The 20,439-nt window shown below is 49.3% G+C and overlaps 1 protein-coding gene across 1 annotated transcript in view; it reads left to right on the forward strand.

The window, feature by feature from the left end:
* Nucleotides 1-20,072, forward strand: part of ZBTB7C (zinc finger and BTB domain containing 7C) — a 100,276-nt gene extending 80,204 nt beyond the window's left edge. Inside the window, exons 4-5 of the mRNA XM_021535534.2 lie at nucleotides 12,779-13,972; nucleotides 19,436-20,072. Coding sequence (XP_021391209.2) covers nucleotides 12,779-13,972; nucleotides 19,436-20,072 — 1,831 coding nt within the window. The remainder of the gene's footprint in view (nucleotides 1-12,778; nucleotides 13,973-19,435) is intronic.
* The last annotated feature ends 367 nt before the right edge of the window (nucleotides 20,073-20,439 follow it).

The raw sequence follows: 20,439 nt of genomic DNA on the forward strand, positions 1-20,439 counted from the left end.
TCCCTCTTCCCTTGAAGCTGTTTCCTTGTAAAGCCTCTGTGAACTTGTGCATGTGTCGATGTTATGGTTATCACACATGTAATTTCATCTGACATTGTAATGACAGCATGGGGAGTTCAAAATGTAAAAGTAAATATGGTTGTTAGGGGAAAAAAAAATACCAACATCCTAGCCCATCATCCTGAATGCCTCTTCACGTCATGGGAGGGATGCAGACAGACTCCAAACACCATCAGCATTTCTGGGCTCCAGTTGGAAACTGCCTCGAGTTCAGTATAGGCCAACACAAACAGGCAAGACTCTCTCTCTCTCTCTCTCTACATATCAGGGCTGCATTTTCTCCTCCTCTCCCCTATTTTGTTTTTTCTGTTTTGTTATTTTGGAAGGGTCACCCCTCTAAAGAGGGGAGAGGCTGGGAGTTCTCCCTGCTTGCCTGGGGTCTCTGGTAGCCTGTGGCATGATGCACCCCAGATCCTGCACTCACCCTTGGCTGAGAGCTGAGTCCTGACTCGACCCCTGGTTATTTTTGAGTGCTGTCGGTTTGTGATGCTGTATGGAAGGGTCATTTGCCAATTCCATTATAAGCCTCATTTACAACTCAGCTGGTTTAAATCAGATCAGACTGTGAGTTGGCATGTGCAAAAGAGTCAGCTGGGACATAGGACTTGCCTGCTGAGGGACCTGATCCGACAGACCCCTTCTCGCTTGCAGAAGTGTCAGTTAAAAAATTAATCCCATTGATTGTCAGTATTTTTTTTTTCCATGTGTTTGAGCGAAACATCTAAGCAGTGGATATTTTTATTTTTCTTCTTCCAGGGAGAGTTCAAATGTTTTTTCTTCTGTTGGTTCTCCACCAGCTTTGACTATATTTACCAAGCTGGGCATGGGTGGGCCCTGCCAGATCGCACGGATTGCTCAGGCGGGTGAGGCTTTGCGGGAGCTGAGGACTGAGCTGAGGACTCAGCTGCTGTTTAGCTTGCAAACAGGCTGGCAGAGAAACCAGGGACTTGGCACACAGAAGGAGCTGAGATAAAAATGAAATCTGAATCTGACCCCAGATCTTCAGTTAAATTGCTCTGTAACCTTGAGAGCTGGATTAAATCATCCCTGGAAGACAGGGAGTTACCTCTGGATATTTGGTGCTTGGGCCATGCTATAAGGTTATGCCCATATATTACCTTTGGTCTTCAGAGAGCTCATTAAATGGTTGGTTTACATATAAAAAGTCTGGATGAAAGTCTCATCCCCTTTCCCTGACCATCCTGCACTGAAACCTGGCAGTATTTCCACTAGAAATGCCCAGCTCAAGAGTTCAGGACGTGATGCATCTCACTGGGGCTTCAGTGTGGCCAGTACAATGTTGGCTTGCATAAAAAATGGTCATGGGACCACAGAAGCATCAGATGGTTTGGATTAGAAGTGACTTGAAAGTCATCTCATTCCAACCCCCTGCTCTGGGCAGGGACATCTTCCAGTAAACTGGGTAGCTCCAAGTCCTGTCCAACCTGGACTTGAATGTTTCCAGGGATGGAGCACTCACAGCTTCTCTGGGCAACCTGTGCCCATGTTTTACCACCCTCATCATAAGAGATTCTTGCTCCTAGCTAGTCTGAACCTCCACACTTTCCATTTAAAGCCATTGCTTCTTGTTGCCACGGATGGAGCATCTTGTGAAGCTCCCCTTTGGGGCAGCAAAGGATAGGGAGATGCAATATTCACCCACCCTGCCTGACTCCCCTCTCTGATGGGGCAGGCCCTGTAGGTGACTCAGAGAAGACACTCACAGGTAACATCTGTGCCTCTTTGGTCTCTTCTCTGAACCAGGGTCCTGAATTTTCATCCTGTGTTGGGCTTGACTTTGCCATCAGCATACAAACCCAGGACTATCATTCAGCCCATGGTTCAGATGATGGCGTGGTGGTGCTGGAGAGGCTGCGTCTTTGTAAGCTTATTGAAAACTTGTATTGCCATCTGCAGAAGCAGCTTCCATGAACACACCTCTCCAAAATCCACCTCATGTCTATGTGGGAACTCTTCTGGCCCAGCCATAACATGGGAGCTCGTGTGTTCAGAGCCCCAGGACTGAAATGACAATTACAAACCAATGAGGCTGCAAGGGCTCTCATGAGAGTCAGGCAGGAATAGAATATTTTGAGTTATGCTGGAGTTAAATGGGCCAATCTAAGATACCTTTCTCCTAAATACCTGTGGGATTTATAAGCCTGATGAACGGCAACGCAGTGTCAGCAGCACAGGGCACAGTGGGAGCTGAAAGGAAAAGCTGAGCTCGTGTTACGGGGCTTGGGCCAAAGCAAGCAGGGCTTTAAAGGTGTGCTGAGCTGCTGAGAGAGGGGACAAAGCTCCTGACTCTGCCTTGCTGTGAGTCTGGAGACCCCTCAGAGACACCTCAGGTCTGGCAGTGTCTTGACCAGTGCATGGGGATGACTGGGTGCTCCTCCTGGAGGGTTGATACTGGGAGATCAGCAAGAAACTCCCCCAAAAAAGGGATGTGTGCCTCTGGGGATGCCCAGTGATGCTGCCAGGGAGCCTGGGCAGGGTCTGGAGGAGCAGTCCTGCCCGGGCAGGGATGGGGCACAGCTGCTGCCAGTGCCACTGCCGAGCTGAGCTTCCCACCCCACCGCCGCTGGAGCCTGCCTGTACCTGCTCCCAAGCCGATATTAAGCCTGCTCAAACACTGCACCGCCTTCTCCTCACATTGTTTTCTGTACCCCACACCCAGCACCAAAATAGCGATAACCCCCCCTTCCCCACCCTCCTGCGGTGACTCAGGCTGGCGAGCAGGCACACATCTGCTTCTGATTTAATGTGCGAGCGCTCTGACCCTTTTATTTTTATTCCCAAAGTCCTCCCGTTGGTGGCTTTCTCTCTGGGGGTGAGGTGGTGGGGGGAGAGGAGAAGGGGAAGCTGGATCCCCATCCTTCGTGCTCTGCTTTTTCGGAGCCCTCAAAAAATGTATTTATTTTGGAGCTGTGTTTTCATGCAGGCTGGTGACAGCCTCACCCGGATCTGAGTCCAAGTCCCTCGCAATCCTGTCCACTCCGGAGGGACGCCAGCCAAACCAGTTTTCCATGGTTAAGCTGGGCACATTTTTCCGCCGTGGTTGGTTGGTTTTTTCTCTTTTTTTTTAGTTTTTTTTTTGGTTTTTTTTGTTTTTTTTTTTTTTTTTTTGTCAGGAAGCAAACCCACCCAGTGTGTGCAGGCCATTCAATAGAAACCTTTTTTTAAAATTTCTTTTCCTTTTTCTGGCTCTGAAGAAGAGCAGGACGAGAGAGAGTGAAGGGGCTGGCGAGTTTTCCCAGGAGAGCTCAGAATGGGAGGAAATGGCTTTTTTGGCTATTTTTAAGGCCTTGCTGGAAGGAGGTACCTACCACTGATGTGCTCATTGGATTGTAATGTTGTGTGTTAATAGGGATGTATCCCATATATATATATATTATATATAAACATATATATATATCCTATGTCACTCCCTGTAGCAGGGTCTGGGCACGATGGGAAGGTGTTGGAGGAGAGTAGCTGCACATACATGGGCAGAAATGCCACCAGCAATGTCACAAACCTCATGGATCTTCATCTGTCTCATGACAGAGCTGCTGGGCAGACCAGCAACCTGATGTTCAGCCAGACCCTGAATGGGCATACCTCTGGTGGGGATTTTCCTCTTACTCTCTCTTTTCTTCCTCATTTTGGTGGTGTGGGAGGGGGAGCGTGTCACTGGAGGTGTGAATGAGTTTCCATGAGAGTGGGGTGGCTGCAGAGGATGCCTGGAAAGTCTCCTGTTTCACTTAACAAATTCCCCGCTCCCACACATGTTTTGAGTGTTTGCATATAGATTTGGGTGCTGGGGAGATACTCACCCAGCATCATTGCCTGTACCAGCAACATCGTACTGAGCATGGCCAGGACCCCATCGAGGCTACACAGAGCTGTGTAGACAGGGCCCACTAAGGGTTTCAAGGAAAATAAAAATGGATCTTGAGCATCTTCAGCCTTGCAGCACCTTCTGAAGCCTCAGCAGAGGGGAGCAGTAGGAAGCTGATGCCCAGAGCACCATCCCCTCAAGCTCCAGACCTCCAAGGAAATGCTTGAATGGGGGATCAAGGCTGCAAGAAAAGACTGTGATGTCAGATGTGACCACTCGATAAAAGTCTTCTCTCTGGTATCTGCCTAGATGCTGTGGTTAATTAATTTGCCCCTGCTCTGTGTGTGGATGAAGCCCTCAAAACACCATCTGGAGCCAGGTGGTGCCTTTGATGTAGCTCCACTAATTGTTTATGTTTATTTGACCATTTATCACCAGGATGCCCCTTTGCCAAGGCCTGCTCAGCACATCAGATGGCATTTGTCATGCAGCATGCAGACTTCATCAAGCTGCCACCCAGAAGTGACCTGGAGCTTCTGATTTTGGAGCTTTATATAAATTCTGAAACTGGGCAGTGTGATGGGCAATTTAAAGAAGCTGGGGAAAGGAAACCAAAGTGAAAACATGGCACTTCAATTACAGCAGGCACTGAATTCTGTTCTGGCCCTGACAGGGCTCATGTTGGCTGAGAACTGGTTCCAAGGAAATGGGAGGGGCATGGGACTTGGTGATGTGATCACAGAATCGCAGAATGGTTTGGGTTGGAAGGGACCTTAAAGATCAGGTGGTTCCAGCACCCTGCCATGAGCTCAACCTGTTCATCACCATGTGCCACCCAAGAGCTCAACTTGATCCACAAGTTCCTCCCCAGAGAGGAACTGAGGACAGAACATTGAGCCTTACACGGACCGGGATCAGGTCCTGGTGGCCATGGAGCAGCAGCAAATTCCCATTACAACCAGCAGCACCCAAGTGTTCAGCACGCTGAGGCGTGATTTGATTCATAATTTGCAATTTTTCCAGAACATACCTGTATATAAACAAAGTTGATGGAAGTACAGAGTACTCCATGTAGGCTCTGGGTAGCTGGAGTGAACCTGCAGGGATGGATTTGTTCACAGGTTCACATTTGCTGTGGTGTGTGTAAAAATTCCCTGGGATGAGTTTACACAGGGCACAGGAGCTGCTTTGGCCCCCACGCCCTGGTGAGCAAGTGAGTGGCACCTGTCACCACCTTCCTAAGCAAACAGTCCCTGTGGAGCTTCCCAAGGGATGTTGTACCAGAAATATCCAGCAGATCTCCAGTACTGATGTGCCTCAGATCTGCTTGGTTGGATAAACTCCTGCATGGATTTTGGAAACTGGGAAGAGAAAGGGTTGTTGTCAGGATCACTGGAAGCTCTGGAGATGTTTGTAAAGCACCTGTTGTTTTGGACTCCCTGATGACACTTCAGTGAGTATGGCTTTTTTTGTGGCCTACTTATAGGAAACTGGTAGTTCCAGCTAAAAAAAAGGTCAGTTTTATATAGTATGTGCAAATATAAATAGTTCACATGGGCTCAACTTGCCAGGCAGATGTTGGTAAGGATGAATCCTTGTATGCCCAAGGATTTTGTTCAGAGATCAGTATGAATTCTGACAAGTCCAGTAATGAAGAAATACCAGGGTGAAAGTCACCCCTGTGATTTCACTCCCTGAAGCCTAACCACTTTAATTATGTGATCAAACCATGCTCAACTTCTGGGGCTTTTCCATCTCACACATCCTTTGGAGGGTTGGGCTCCTTGGCCACCCCTCTCCTGCTGGCATCAGAGGGAGGTCTCCATCTGTGTCAGCATCATGGGGACTCTGCTCAGCCTTCGGCACTGGTGTCCCACAGAGCACCCCTTTAAACTGCGCTGACCTGTTCCATTTGTAGAGCTGCTCCCTTGCCAGGAGACCTGTGGGGTGATGCCACCTCTGCACCCACCCACAGGGCTTCCTCCCCATCCGTGCTGCCAGCGAGCTTCTTCCAAGGAGAATGCCACCTTCTGTGCATCCTTCCTTGCCAAAGCATCGCTTTGGAAACATCTTCCCTCTTCTGCTCTCTCCAGACCCAAGCAAAATCCATGAGCTTTCAGCGAGATCTTCATTTCTGTGTGGATAAGCTCAATTGCAAGCCGAACACCCCAAACTTTCCTAGCTCAACCCCGCATCTCCCAGACTGGCCACAGTTCCTTGAGTAGTAAAACACTGGTGGTGTTCCTGGAGTAGTAAAACCCTGTGAGGTGGTTCCCTCACACCGAACCCCTTTAGGTCTGCAGAGGGGTGGTGTCCCTCAGAACTGTGGTGATTTCTGTCACACAGAATCACTTTTGGGTCTGCAGGAGGGGTGGTGTCCCTCAGATCCCCAGTGATTTCACACAGAACCACATTTAGGTTTGTAGAGGGGGTGGTGTCCCTCAGAACCCCAGTGATTTCACACAGAACCACCTTTGGGTCTGTAGAGAGGATGGAACTGTAGTGGTTTCCCTCGAACAGAACCACCTTTAGGTCTGCAGAGGGGGTGGTGTCCCTCAGAACTGTGATTTCACACAGAACCACTCTTGGGTGTGCAGAAGGGGTGTTGTCCCTCAGAATCCTGGTGAATTCACACAGAAACACCTCTGGGCTGCAGAAGGGGTGGTGTTCCTCAGAACCCCGGTGATTTCCTTGCGAGGGAGGCAGCGGTCGATGTCGCCACGTTTTCCTCATCATTCCAGGCGTCCCAGGGAAGTGATTGAAAGGCAAGGAGCTGTCTGCCCCACCTTCCTGCTGGAGGGCAGCAACGCTTGCTGCTGGGGTGGGTGGTTTAATAACGTGTTCTTCTGGGGACAGGATGTTCAGAGGGGAGGTGTGCCCCCATAGTAAGGAATAAATATGAAGGCAATATTTACCTTTTTTAGGTTTATACTTTACTTATTTTTCAAACAAAAAGGAAATCCCACCTCTCTGCTTGCCTTGGGACCCTAAGTCTTTCTTGGTCTTCCCAATTGGAGTGAGGTGCTTGGCCAGGGAAGTGATGTTGGCCCTGTGGGGCTGGCTGTGAATGGGGTGTCAGCGTGGGTGGTTTTGCTCAGGGACATTTGCACAAGGGACTTGCTCAAGGTTGTGGAGTAGCTGGTGGATGCAGGAACAGAGCCTCAGCATCCCTATGCCACCAAAATAGAATCAGAGTTTGGTTTGAGTTTGAAGTGACCATTGTGTCCAAGACCCATGCCATGCACAGGGACACCTGCCACTGTCCCAGGCTGCCCCAAGCCCTGTCCAACCTGGCCCTGGGCACTTCCAAGGATCCAGGGGCAGCCACAACTTTTCTGGGCACCCTGGGCCAGTGTTTTTCCACTGAGTAACAGGAGCAGGAGTGATCAATCACTGGCCAGTGTACCTCAGTGAAAGTAGCTGTAATATTTTGACAGATTACAGTGATCTCACATGCACATCTTAATTGCCTCATTATGAAGAGACACAAATAAAACTGGGGGGGGGGGGGGGGGGAAGAAATAACCCACATATATTTATGGGCTGATGGATGCAGCAGGCAGGTCTGCACAGACGGGACCATGGGTGGGTGCAGAGGGAAAGCAGCCAGCCCACCCTGGCTGCTGCCTCTGCTCCTGCAGCCTGGAACAGGGATTGGGAAAGAGGTGCAGGTAGCAGAGCAGCAGAGCCAAAGCATCTGAGCCTCGGGGTGCTGAGTGCCTTGGGCCAGGGAGGTGGTGCTAGAAAATAAATCAGGGTGAGAAAGGTGTTGAGATCTCCTGCTGATTCTCCCATCCTTAGAAGTGTTCAAGGCCAGGTTGGACAGGGCTTGGAGCAGACTGGGACAGTGAGAGGTGTCCCTGCCTATGGCAGAGGTTGGAAGGAGATGAGCTTTAAGGTCCTTTCCAACCCAGACCATTCTGAAATTCATTCTGTGGTTCTCTGACTCCCTCTCCTGCCAGGGTCAGCAGCCTGGGGTGTCCTGGCATGCTCAGCACCCCAAAACCTGGCTCTGACACCTCTGAGATGCTTTGATGGGTGGTCTCATGCTTCAGGGCTAAAGTTGGAATTCCTGCAGGGGTTTTGTGTCAGTGAGGACTGAGGGATGTTCAGGAGGGGGGACCAGTAGCTGGCTGGGATGGGGGAGCAGTGGTCAGGGATGTTCAACCCCAAGCCTTGCCCCTGGCCTTGCACCCTGAATTCCTCTACACACACAGGCTGGGTGAAGGGAAGAACTGGAGACACCTTGTTTTGCCTGGAAAAATGACATTTTGACACCAGGAGCAGGCAGAGATCAGCCAGAGCCTGAGGCTCCTTCCTCCATTGTGCTGAATGCAGAATGAGCCTGGCATGGGGGGGCAGCTGCTTTGCATCCCCTGCTTGCCCTGGGGCACCCCCATATCTTGTTGGGGGGTGCTCCCACAGAGAGTCACTGTAGGCACAGAAAAAAGAAACACAGTCAGGAGCCAGCACTTTCCTGAGGGAAAATCATAGCAAAGAGAAGGCCAAGCAATGCACATTTTAAAGGGAGATGCTCAGAAAAATCTCAATGCAAATAATCAAAATATAAAATAAAATCACATAAAATATGAATATATACAATATTAATGAAAATTTATAGATATATAAAATACACAAATAATAAAATATTAATGTACCAGAATATTAATATATTAAAATATTAGAGTATCAAAATATTGAAACGCTGCATGTTACAGCAATTATTTTGCATGCCAACATACAATTAAAAGCCAAAATTGCCATCTCCCAGCCAGGACTCAGGGTGTGAAGTGCTGTTCCCGTGGATGGGAAGGGGACATCCCCCGTCCTTGACACAGCCCTGAACCAGCAGCCACACGTTGCACAAGCCTGGGCTCTCCCTGGCAGCCTTTATCTCCTCCAAGGGCTCAGCTTTTCAGGGCGTTGTCACCGGGGGTGAGGAAGGAGATGGGAAAAGGAAGTGCTGGTGAGGAACCCTCGCAGGTCACAGGTCTCTTGCTCCTGCCATTGAGCAATGCTGAGAGCCAGGAGCAGGATCCTGTCCCTGCCCAGGGCTGGCACATCTTTCCAGGGCTACTCCAAGCTGTGCCAGTGCTCCATGTCTACCCCTACAAACAAGTAGAGGCAATACGAGTTTGCTTTATCTATTTTCTGTGCATATGTCTTTGTAATCTATTGAGTGCAATTCTGGTTTTTTACTTACTGCGGTGCTAATATCAGCGTTTCGCCTCTCTCCGATATTTCAGTTTTACATTGCTGGTTTGGAGATGCTGAGATCCTTCAGTATTATAGTGAAGGAGATTGGAGAAAACAAAGATTATTAAAAAATAAATAAATAAAAGGAGGACTTGAGCAACAGAGTGCTTGGATGAGCTTTGGGTCACCCAGGAGTGCACACTGAGGGTGGTTTATGACATTGCTATAGTCCCTGGCTTGTATCTGGTATTTTTCACCCAAAAAGGGGACAAAGCTTAGCTCTCCCAATCCCTCTTTTTCTCCTGTTGCACCTTCAGGTGTCTAAATCTGTTGGCAGAACGTGGGGGAAGCAGTCTAGTATCCCACCATCATTTTTTTTTATAAGTGGAGCTTTTCCTGGCAAGAAAGTAATGAATGAGTTTTAAGTATGACCATAAATGCAATGTTTCGCAACGTCATCTGCAGAATACGTTTATTTTTGGTGCCCTCCACCCTTCCCACCATCTCCCTCCAGTTTATTTTAACAATGCTGTAATTTTCTGTTATAAAATGGGATTTTGCTGTTTAACTCCGTGTCGTCTGCTCAGCATTTGCGTGTGCGTGTGCGTGTGCGTGTGTGAGCGTGTGTACGTGTGTGTGTGTGTGTGTGTGTGTGTGTGTGTGTGTGTGCACTGGTGACATTTGTCACCATCAGATGCTATTTTTAAGCCTATTTTAAGTTATTATTGAGGACCCCACCCTTGGCTTGGGGATGGGAAGGGGGGAGTGCAGGAGGAGGGAGAGGAGGGAGGGGAAGGAAGGAAAACGTCAACCTCAGCACACTTCCAGCCTCTGGCCATCAACCTCCCCGGGGGCATGGGAACCATAAGGTCATTTCTCAAGCTCGCTGAGCTCCAGAGCTGTCAAACCACCCTGAGAGTTTAAAAAATGCAAATGTATGCAAATGAATGGGCTGTTTCTCTCCCTCTCCCCCCTCACCCCCGGTTTAAATGACATGAATCACCTTCAATTTTGCCAGCATCCTGTAAAGTTATCGGCTTGCCTAAATGCTGCAGTTAACAGAACCACATCTCAGGAGGACCAGGGAGGGAAAAGAAAGGAAAAGCATCTAATTTCCACCAAAACCCCATAATTTTTAACATATATTTTATGCATATAAATTATATGCAACTATGTATATAATCACACCCCAATCTCCCAATTCTAATTTTTCTTGTTGTCGAGCAAATAATCCACTAATTAGGGAGAATGAAGCTTAGTGTCCAGAAAAAAACCCTCTATAAAAACATTTGTCAGGGTAGTCTAATATTCTGCTGTTCTGATTTTTGGCACTTAGGGTGATCTGGCAGTGAAAGATGAAAATAGGAAGACACGTTCCTTCATGCAAGAAGCTCCTTTAACACTCAGGCTCCTTCCAAACAAAAATAAACGAGTAGATGATAAAAACAGCAATAGAAATTTAATTGCTCACGCTTATTATTCGAGATACAAAGCCCCAGAAAGGAAGCTGTCTTTTCCTCCCTGGCTCAGGGGTTATTTATTATCTTACACTCCACTTGGAGAAGGTATTAGATTTACTGTCATTTATCGGTGATTTTCAAGGAGGATTTGATACAGAGCTGGTCGGGACCGCAGAGGAGCGTTGCTGGTTAACATGGTTAAGCACAGCACACTGTAATGAATCAATTTGTTTCAGACAACAGACGTAATTAGCGTGGAGGTAATGGGCACACCATGGGATGCAGGGCTGGAGCGTCCTCCCTCCACTGAAGATGTCGGTGGCCGGAGCTGGGTGTAATTCCTGGTTCCTCTGCCCAGCTCTGAGCTAGGGGAGCTGGCTGGAGAAGGCTTCCCATGGCTGGGGCTGCCCTCCAGCCCCTGTGAGGCTTCACTGAGCATGGACAGCTGTCCCCCATCCCTGTGCTCGCCACAGGCCTGTGGCGCATCACCTCCATCTAGGCTGCACCATCCCCTGAGACCTTCACTCTCTGGCTCCCACACGCCTGTTTTTGGCAGTGCTGGCTAGGCGTGGGGGAGATACCTGCAAGGTCTCCCTGGGGAGGGAGGAAAAGGGAGACAGTGTTCCTTTTCCCACGGGAACATTTCCTGCAGAGTCAGATCCCCTCTACAGCCCCTCCCAGGCTTCTCCGAAGGTTGCCGGCCAAGCTGAAGCACAGGTTTTCATGGACAGACTCCATTAGACCAGGCTTTTTCCATCCCCGAGGCAGCTGGGAGCCAGCTGAAGTAACCCAGGTCCCCACCGGTGGTTTTGAAGGAGGTTTGGAATCAGCAGAGCCAGAAGCTCAGCAGGGAAGGATAGCCAGGACATGGCAGTGGATCCCAGGAGAGCAGCAGAGGTGGCATGGTATGGAGCTGGGGAATCTGCTTGCTGGTATCAGCCTTGCAGAAGGGATGGAGGGGGGCTGCAGTTTTGCTTTCACATGCCCTGGGTTCTCCTGGAGATTAACTGCTCTGTCCCTTGGCTGTGAACCAAGTGTCTACCTGCAGCAGGGCCAGGGCTGGTAGAGGTGACACTGCATGAACACATGCTCTGTGTCCTGGGGGTTTCCAAGGGTTAGTGTATTCAAAGTTATTCTGTCTGTTTGATGTATTCTGTCTGTGAGGGGATTAATGTATTCGTCACCTACTGGAGGAAATCGCTTTCCTTTCCTGGGATTTCTCATGTGGAAGGGCTGCTGGAGCCATGTGAAAGAGGAAACATTTTACAGATTAAAAAGTGGCCAAAAAAAAAAAAAAAATCAGGTTTTCCTCTTGGGTGTGGGCTTTTTGCTTCCGAGTTTTCCTTTGAAGCTAAAGCTGCTCTAGCAGGGTAAGATTTCTGCCAGATGCATAGGACATTTTTGATACCATGCTGACAAGTCCAAGCGGAATTGGGAATGGGGAGAGCTCAGCTCATGGGAAGAGATAGCAGACAACAATCTGTGTCTGGCTAGGTCCTTGCTACCTGATTGTCTTCCTCTGAGTGTTTAGGTATACCCTGTGACACAAATCCTTGCTTTCCTCCCCATTCTCAGATCCCTCAGGAAGACATTCCTATGGCTTCTCCCTGATAGGGGATATGTCATATCTTCCAGGCGTGAAGTAGACCTGAAGATCCATAAAGATCTCTCTCCCTGCTGAAGCAGGAAGCTGTGACCCTCCTATCTGTGATGTCCAGGTGTACCAGCCCCAAAAACAATCTTGTAGATGAGAAGGACACTCCCTGGCTTGTCTCGTTCAAGCAGTGTAGGTGTTGGCTCTTGGCAGTATGAAGCAATACAGCATCATACCTTCCCCACATAGCTCCTGGCAGGGCAAATCCAACGTGTGTTTGGAGCAATGCTGGCTCCAGGAGGATGTAGAAGAAATGTGGTGGGGAGGGAGTCATTGCACAAGGTTCCTGGGGGAGGGGTGTGAAAGAGAAGAGGAAGCTTGTAGTGATTGTGAAAAGGTGAACAGGGTGGGAATTGAGAAGGATGAGGACAAAGGAGATGAAGACATGGGGAGAGAAGCAGAGGTTTAATCACAGAGGATCTGGAAGGAGCTGAAGGTGGCCTAGAGACACGCTGAGACAGTGCAGGCAGGTGGTGACGGCAGGTGAGGTAGAGGAGGCAAGGACTCTGGGAGAAGGCAGCATCATTTTGGCTTTATCAGTTGGGAATCCCCTGCTAACGCTCTGCTGTTGGTGCTTTGTCCTAGGGCACTAAATGAGAATATGGCCAATGGCATTGAAGATCTTATCGGGATCCCATTCCCGAACCACAGCAGCGAGGTCCTGTGTGGCTTAAACGAGCAGCGGCACGACGGGCTCCTCTGCGATGTCATCCTCATCGTCCAGGACCAGGAGTACCGCACCCACCGCTCTGTCCTGGCTGCCTGCAGCAAGTACTTCAAAAAACTCTTCACTACCGGCACTTTAACAGACCAGCCCTATGTTTACGAGATTGACTTTGTCAAGCCTGAAGCACTTTCTGCCATCCTCGAGTTTGCCTACACCTCAACCCTCACCATCACCACCTCAAACGTCAAGCACATCCTCAGCGCCGCCAAGATGCTGGAGATCCAGAGCATCATCAACGTATGCCTTGAAATTATGGAGCCCGACAGAGAGGCCGAGGAGGAAGATGACAAAGAGGACGACGATGATGATGAAGACGAAGATGAAGATGAGGAGGAAGAGGAGGAGGAGGAAGTGGAAGATTTTGTCAATCAGGAGAACCTAGCTGATGTACAAGAAGTAAGCTGCCACCAAAGCCCTTCTGAGTCCGATCTTACCGAAGAAGCTTATACAGAAGCACCTAAAGATTTTCCAAATCACTTCCCAGCCAGTAACTCCTCTGGACACTTGGGCATGATACGAGACTTCTCCATAGAGTCCTTGCTGAGTGAAAACTTGTACCCTAAGGCAAACATCCCAGAACGGAGGCCAGCTCTGTCTCCTTTCGCCCCCAGCTTCTTCCCCCACCTGTGGAACGGTGACTTTAACTCCTTCTCCCAGCTCGAGGAGCCACAAGTAGACAACGGCCCCTTGGATCTGGTGATCAAAAAGAGGAAGATCAAAGAAGAGGAGGAGAAGGAAGACCTGCCTCCGCCTCCTTTCCCTAATGACTTCTTCAAGGACATGTTTGCCAACACCCCAGCAGCTCCCTTAGGGCATATTAAGGCAGAGGCTGACTACAGCGCTTATCTCAATTTCTTAAGTGCTACCCAGTTTGGAGGAGTTTTTCCCCCATGGCCCCTGGAGGAAGAGAGGAAAATAAAGCCCAAGGCATCCCAGCAGTGTCCCATCTGTAACAAAGTCATCATGGGAGCTGGCAAGCTGCCCAGGCACATGAGGACCCACACGGGGGAGAAGCCCTATATGTGCAATATCTGTGAAGTTCGCTTTACCAGGTGTGTGCTGGTCACCTCTGCCGTGTGTGTGGGGAGTGGGGTGGTGGCTGGAGGGGCCACATCATAACCCATGACTGATTTCTCAGCTGCTCATCAGAGAAAACAGAGTTTTTGTCCCAAAATAAAAGTAGGGAAGAAAGCAGGGCATGATCTGTCCCTTCGGAAAAAAAAAAAAATTAAAAGGGAGGAAGGGAGGGTGGAGGAAGCAAAAGAAACTACTGATTTTTGTGGGTTGTGGATGACATCCACAGCTCACTGGATCCATCCCCTCACTGGACAAAATCTTAAATAAGTAACAGGATATTTTCAACCCCACCATAGTTTACCACAGTGGGACCAGAGTGAGCTGGAAAACAGATGGTCAAACAGCCAAGGACACCTCATCTCTAATGTGCTGAGAGATGCATTGAGCTGGGAGGGCCATTTAGCCACAGGATGTAATTAGTTTGGGTTTGCACATTTTGGCATCAGGGTAGACCACAACCAAGTTGCACACATTTGGACATGACAGTATCTGGGCTTTCTGGGGCTGGAGTGACGCTAATTATTATGTCTTAGTAGTGCAGTTGGGGGTCTTAGTCTCTTCCCCAAAGTAACAAATGACAGGATAAGGGGAAACATCCTCAAGCATCACCAGAGGAGGTTTATATTGAATATTAGGAACTATTTCTTCATGCAAAGTACTGCAGCAGTCTGTCTAGGGCAGTGGAGGAGTCCCCATCCTTAAAGAGATTTAAAAGACGTGTAGGTGTGACACCCGGGACGTGATTTGGTGGACTGAGGGAACAGTTGGACTCAGAGAATCATGGAATGGTTTTGGTTGGAAATTACTTTAGAGTTCATCCAGTTCCACCCCCTGCTGTGAGCAGGGACACCATCCCCTATCCCAGGTTACTCCCATCACTATCCAGCCTAGCCTGGGACACTTCCAGAGATGGGGCAGCTGTAACTTTTCTTGCCAAGTTGTATTTAGCTGTGCAAATCTAATGTTCCAGCCTGAAACCGTGCTCTGCAAAGCTGGGCAAATTTAATCAGTGAGTGGAGACAAATAGATTCCTGGGCTTGCTCTTGCTGAGTATAATTAATATCTAATGAGAACAATCTTTACCATAATAATAAAGCTTTCTGACAAGAGCATGGTATTTCAGCTCCTGGCTGCATGTGAGAGAGAGAGAGCCCTATTAAGCTGGGGTGAGAAAACCAGAGGAAAATAATCTGCACAGTAGGCAGAGGCGAGCTCCTGACAATGGCCAGACACCTGGGGTGCTCCTGCATCAGCCTGTCTTTTCTTCTCCTGTCCCTATGATAATATTCGAATGGAAGATATGCAGATGATGAGAATTTGACCTGAAAATAAATTTCCATGCTCCCCTCCATTAACACAGCAGACACCGTATTATAATGCGGGGAGCATCGTGCCTCGGGCGGGCATGTGCAGCGTGAGCCAGCTTACCCTGGTATTTGCAGGGGAAAGGCCACTGCATGGTGATAATTCCTGCCTGCAGGAATTTGGATCTGACTCCTGCTGGTGCTGCATCCCCAGGTTAGCACTGGGCTGTTGTGGGTTCAGCCTGTGGGTGTGGTGGCCTCTGGGACTGGAGGGACAGCCTGGCCAGCCCCATCCCTGTCGCTCTCTTGTGCGTGCTGCTGCAGGTGCTGATTTCTGATGAGGAAATAGCCTGGCTAGATCCATCACTGACATCTTCCCTGGAGCAGGAATAACAGAGCTGAGCCCTCCCAGAGGGCTCCCAAAGTCCTTCACAGGCAAGGGCAGCATTGTTCACTTAGTTCAGGGAAACTGAGGCAGGATGCTTAATCCAGACAAATTATATCAGCGTGGTAGAGGTTAAAAACTCCACAACAGAACTGTCTAGCATGACCCATCACTAATACAGGGACTAAACCTGGTAGTTTTGACACCCCCCTGTGTGCTCAGCAGCTCCTACATACAGGGCACAGGGGTAGGGGAACTTCATCCAAGGGGAAAATAAAAATCAAAAAACTGGGACTCACCCAACAGTGCAGTCCCCCAACACCACTGATGAAAACTGTTCTTGTGGGTCACCCCTTCAGGGCTGGGTGCTGGAGGGTTTTTCCTTCTTGAACACCCTGAGCAAAGCAGATATCTTAAAATATTGATTTGTTTTTAAATGTGTTTGGAAGCATTTTGAATAGCATGCAGCTAATGGTTTTGTTTGGGGTGGGGTTTTCTTAGCTGTTTCCATCATTACTTTGGTGTGAGAGGTCTCTTTTAGGAAAAAGTGTAGTTTTAAGCAAAAAAAGTTGGAGCTTTTTTTTGCATAAAATGTGGAGTGATTGAGATGTAGAAGGAGATTTCTACTGGGATTTCCTGAGTGCTGCCACTTACTTGCATTATGTGTTTTGGCCCCTGGTGGGGAGGAATCCCATAATTTCTGAAAGCATTGGCCTTCCACCCATGGTGCCTTCACTGGGGAGATGCAGGCTCAGATGGTCCCTTTTGGGGTCCCCTGGCAGTCAGGGTGCAGGGAAGCAGAGATTCCCAAGTGGAATTTCAGTATGAATCAGTCCTTTGAGTTATTTCTGCATTTAAGGCACTGTGGAGGTGAAATACTACTGGGAAAATGGAAAAGATATATTTTCCTGGGTGAGGAGTGCCCCAACCTCCCCAGCAGATCCCTTCCCCACATCAGTGGGATCTCACATCCCCCTGGCAAGGACCCTACACTCACCTGGACCTGCCACTCCTGCTGCCCACGGACATCTGATGGCAGGAAGCAGGACTTCATTTAATGGCTCATTAATTATTTTTTCCTTAAACAAAGGCCTCTCAGCTTCTAGTCTGCTGTTCCACCCTGCTAGAACGCCGGAGAAAGCTGCAAATATTTCAGCTTTTCTACCAAGACAACCCCAGAGTGCTCAAGGAGATACTGTTCCAGCTGGAAAGGTTAACATTATTTGTTCCTATTATTTGTGTTGTGACAGCTCGCAGAGCCCTAATCGCTCTCCTAATGCAATTGCTTTAAGGTTATTCACACACACACAGTGTGGATCTTCGTCGGAGCAAGCCTCCAGCCCAGCTCCCAGCTCTCAAACCCTATGTTCCCCGTGCCACATCCCCTCTGGGGTGCTTCACCGCAGAGCACCTCATCCCCCCAGCCTCTGAGCAGCTCCAGGTGGAGCCACAAACCTCCCCTGCATTCCCCGGAGATGCTGCCGGGGCAGGGAGGATTGGGTTTCTCCCGTCTGCTGCCGGAGATGGGTAATAGCCTGAGAAGAGCTTTGCCGGTATTTACATTATACAGTCCCGGCACGCAGCGTGTTTATTAGGAAAAGCGATCCTGCTAGGTTAAACATTACCTACAGAGGTTTAAATTAAATTATAGGTGGGCTCGGCAGCTCTGCTTTTTATTAACGTTTCCCCCCCGCTTTGCAGTACGAGCCCCACACTCATCCGCGCGCGACTTCGCCGTTCGGGGTGAAATTCTCCCTGCTGCTGCTTTGTCTGCTGCTGAGCACTGATTCCAGCCCTTCCAGAGAAAATCCACCCTTGTCAAAACCTTGGGGCAACACCAGCTTTAAAAATGCCACAGTGGGAAGTTGCCCTGAGCTTGGCACAGGGACTGAGAGATGACTTTTTTTTCATGTGTCCCTAAAAAATCTGTAGGTGCAGGACCAGGCTGGGATCAGTCTCCCAAGAGCAATAAAACATCATCTGGTGAAGAAGTCACTCTCCTGCTAGGGATGCTCCTTTGCATCCTTGATCCTGAGGGACTGGTGGGCAGGGATGCCCAGCCCAGAGCTGCATTCCTCGTGGTGTGGCCGACACCTCTGTCCTGCTGGGCATGTCACCAAAAACTGCTTAACTATGCACACATGGGCTGGGTGGCAAAAACTAGTTCAGAGGCAGCACCTTGTAAGTTTTGAGGGCTTGACCTGCCAGAAGAAACAGATTTTAGTGTGGTTTTTATATTATATAAATTAAATCATCATCATATATACTTTCATTATGTAATTTATAATTACATTTTAAAACAACAATAAATTGTATTTTCTTTACTGTTTATATTAAAATATACCATATAGTTTTATATGGCATATCTGTAACATATAATATTTATTTTATACCTAATAGTGACATGACTTCACATATTCTACATATTTTAGCTTCAATGCTAGCCTGGTGGAGGGCTCATACTGAAATAATTTTGGAAAACAATATAAATTTTCCCTCTTTGCTCTTTACTTGAACTCCAGTAGTGCAGCCTAGGAAGCAGTATTCAGCTCAGTTGAGCCATAATCGGCTTCACTTTTTTTTTAGCTGTGATATTGGTTTTATTTTGGTTTTTGGCTGCAGAAGGAAACATTTTTTTGGGGGGGAAAAAGTCATGATTGGATTGCCCATATGGGAAAATATTTTTGCTTTTAGATATTCCCCTTAAAAAATACATATATAAATATTTGTAAATAAGTCCCATTGAGATAGATATTACACTATTCCATGCCTGGACTTAAGAAACTTCTCCAAACCGTGTGGGTTGCTGGATGTGTGCTGGCCTTGGAGACCCTGGCAGAGAAGGACAGAGTGCCTGGGTGCTGCACCTCTGGCAGCTTCACCCTCTGTGATGCTCCTACTCCAAAAGAAATCTCCTGAGACACCATGTGGTCAGTGCAAGAATAAAAGGAGAGGAAAATCGGCTCCAGGAGGGATTGAATTTAGGCAGTATTTTCCTGCATTGCCAGGCTCTCAAATCCCAACTGACTTCCTTATTTGCAGGCCGCAATAGGGCTGTATTTATTTAATAATCTCAGATTTAGTTATATATAGATATATTCCCATCTTTAGAATCTTGCCCTTTACAAGTATGTGGAAGGACGATGTAGCCTGGTGGGGGTCGGGCTCTTCTCCCAGGGAACAAGGGACAGAACAAGACGGAACAGCCTCAAGTTGTGCCAAAGAAAGTTCAACTTGGAAAATCAGGAAAAATGTCTGCCCTGAAAGGGCTTTCCAGCCTTGGCACAGCTGCCTAAGGCAATAGCGAAATCTGCATGCCTGGAGAGATTTAAAAGGCAGCTGGATGTGGCACTTGGGGACAAGGGTTAGTGGTGGCCTTGACTGGCAGTCTGGTTGGACTTGATGATCTTAGGTCTTCTCCAGCGTTAATGATTCTGTGTTTTTTTGGGTTTATTACAGGGATTTTTTTCTTCCTCAAGTTTAAGTTTTGAACTCTCTAGGATGGGCTGCAAACTCCTGACATGGAGAGCTCTTCTGTGTATGATGTTTCCATGCCCAGGAAGGAGGAGGCAAATGCAAACATCAGCCTGCAAGACCATCCATACACTGGGAGAGGCCCCATGATGAGCTCCCCACCTTCCCATCACCTCCTCCCCTGACCCCACCCAGGAAGCCAATCCCAAAAAGAGCAATCCCAACCACACCCCCTCCGTCCCACACCGCCTGACCAAGCGCCTTTTCTTTTGCAGGCAGGACAAGCTCAAAATCCACATGCGGAAGCACACGGGGGAGCGGCCGTACCTGTGCATCCACTGCAACGCCAAGTTCGTGCACAACTACGACCTGAAGAACCACATGCGCATCCACACGGGCATCCGGCCCTACCAGTGCGAGTTCTGCTACAAGAGCTTCACCCGCTCCGACCACCTGCACCGCCACATCAAGCGCCAGAGCTGCCGCATCGCGCGGCCCCGGCGCGGCCGCAAGCCGGCGGCGTGGCGGGCGGCCGGCCTGCTCTTCGCGCCCGGCGGCCCGCCCGTGGAGAGCAGCTTCGTGATGCCACCCACGCTGGAGGAGATGAGCAGCCACCTCAGCAGCACGGCCATGTGCCTTCCCGGCCCCAGCCCCAAACACTTCCTGAGCGGGGCCAAGACGCCCTTCAGCCTGCAGGAGCTGGAGAGCCAAATTGAAGAAACCCAGATGAAGCTCTTCAGGCGCGCACAGATGGACATGGAGAGGAACGCGGGCATCTTCGCCTTCGCCCTGGGCCACAATGAAAACCTCGCTGCCCAGCCCTTCTTCCCTCTCCCTGACCCTTGGAGCACAGGCTTCAGTGGCTTGGCAGGGCTTGGCCACGTGGCTCCCATCTCAGAGTCCAGCAACTAAACCCGCGCCCGGTCCCACCATGCGTCCGCTCCCATCCCAACAAGGCAACCCGCTCCCCTGGGCTCCCACCTGCCCTCCTGCATCATCAGGTTGCCGACAAGCTCCTTGTCCTCTCACTGCCGTGGCCTGCCATGGGGCTTGTGGCACGGGGCCATCCCTGGGGCGAGCAGGGCATGGGCAGGCTCTGTGCCCCGTGGCCACCGGCACTTTAGACTCTGCACTTGGCTTTGGGGCCGTCAGGCACTCACTGTCCCATCCCTCCACTCATGGCTCCATCTGGGAAGGCCAGGCCAGGACTGCTGCTCTTTTCAACACCCCCAAAAATGTCACTTGCCTTAGTCCAGGGCTCGGCCATCACCATGAGATG

This window comes from Lonchura striata, chromosome Z (assembly GCF_046129695.1).
Source record: "Lonchura striata isolate bLonStr1 chromosome Z, bLonStr1.mat, whole genome shotgun sequence".
In the NCBI taxonomy this organism is placed as follows: Eukaryota; Metazoa; Chordata; class Aves; order Passeriformes; family Estrildidae; genus Lonchura; species Lonchura striata.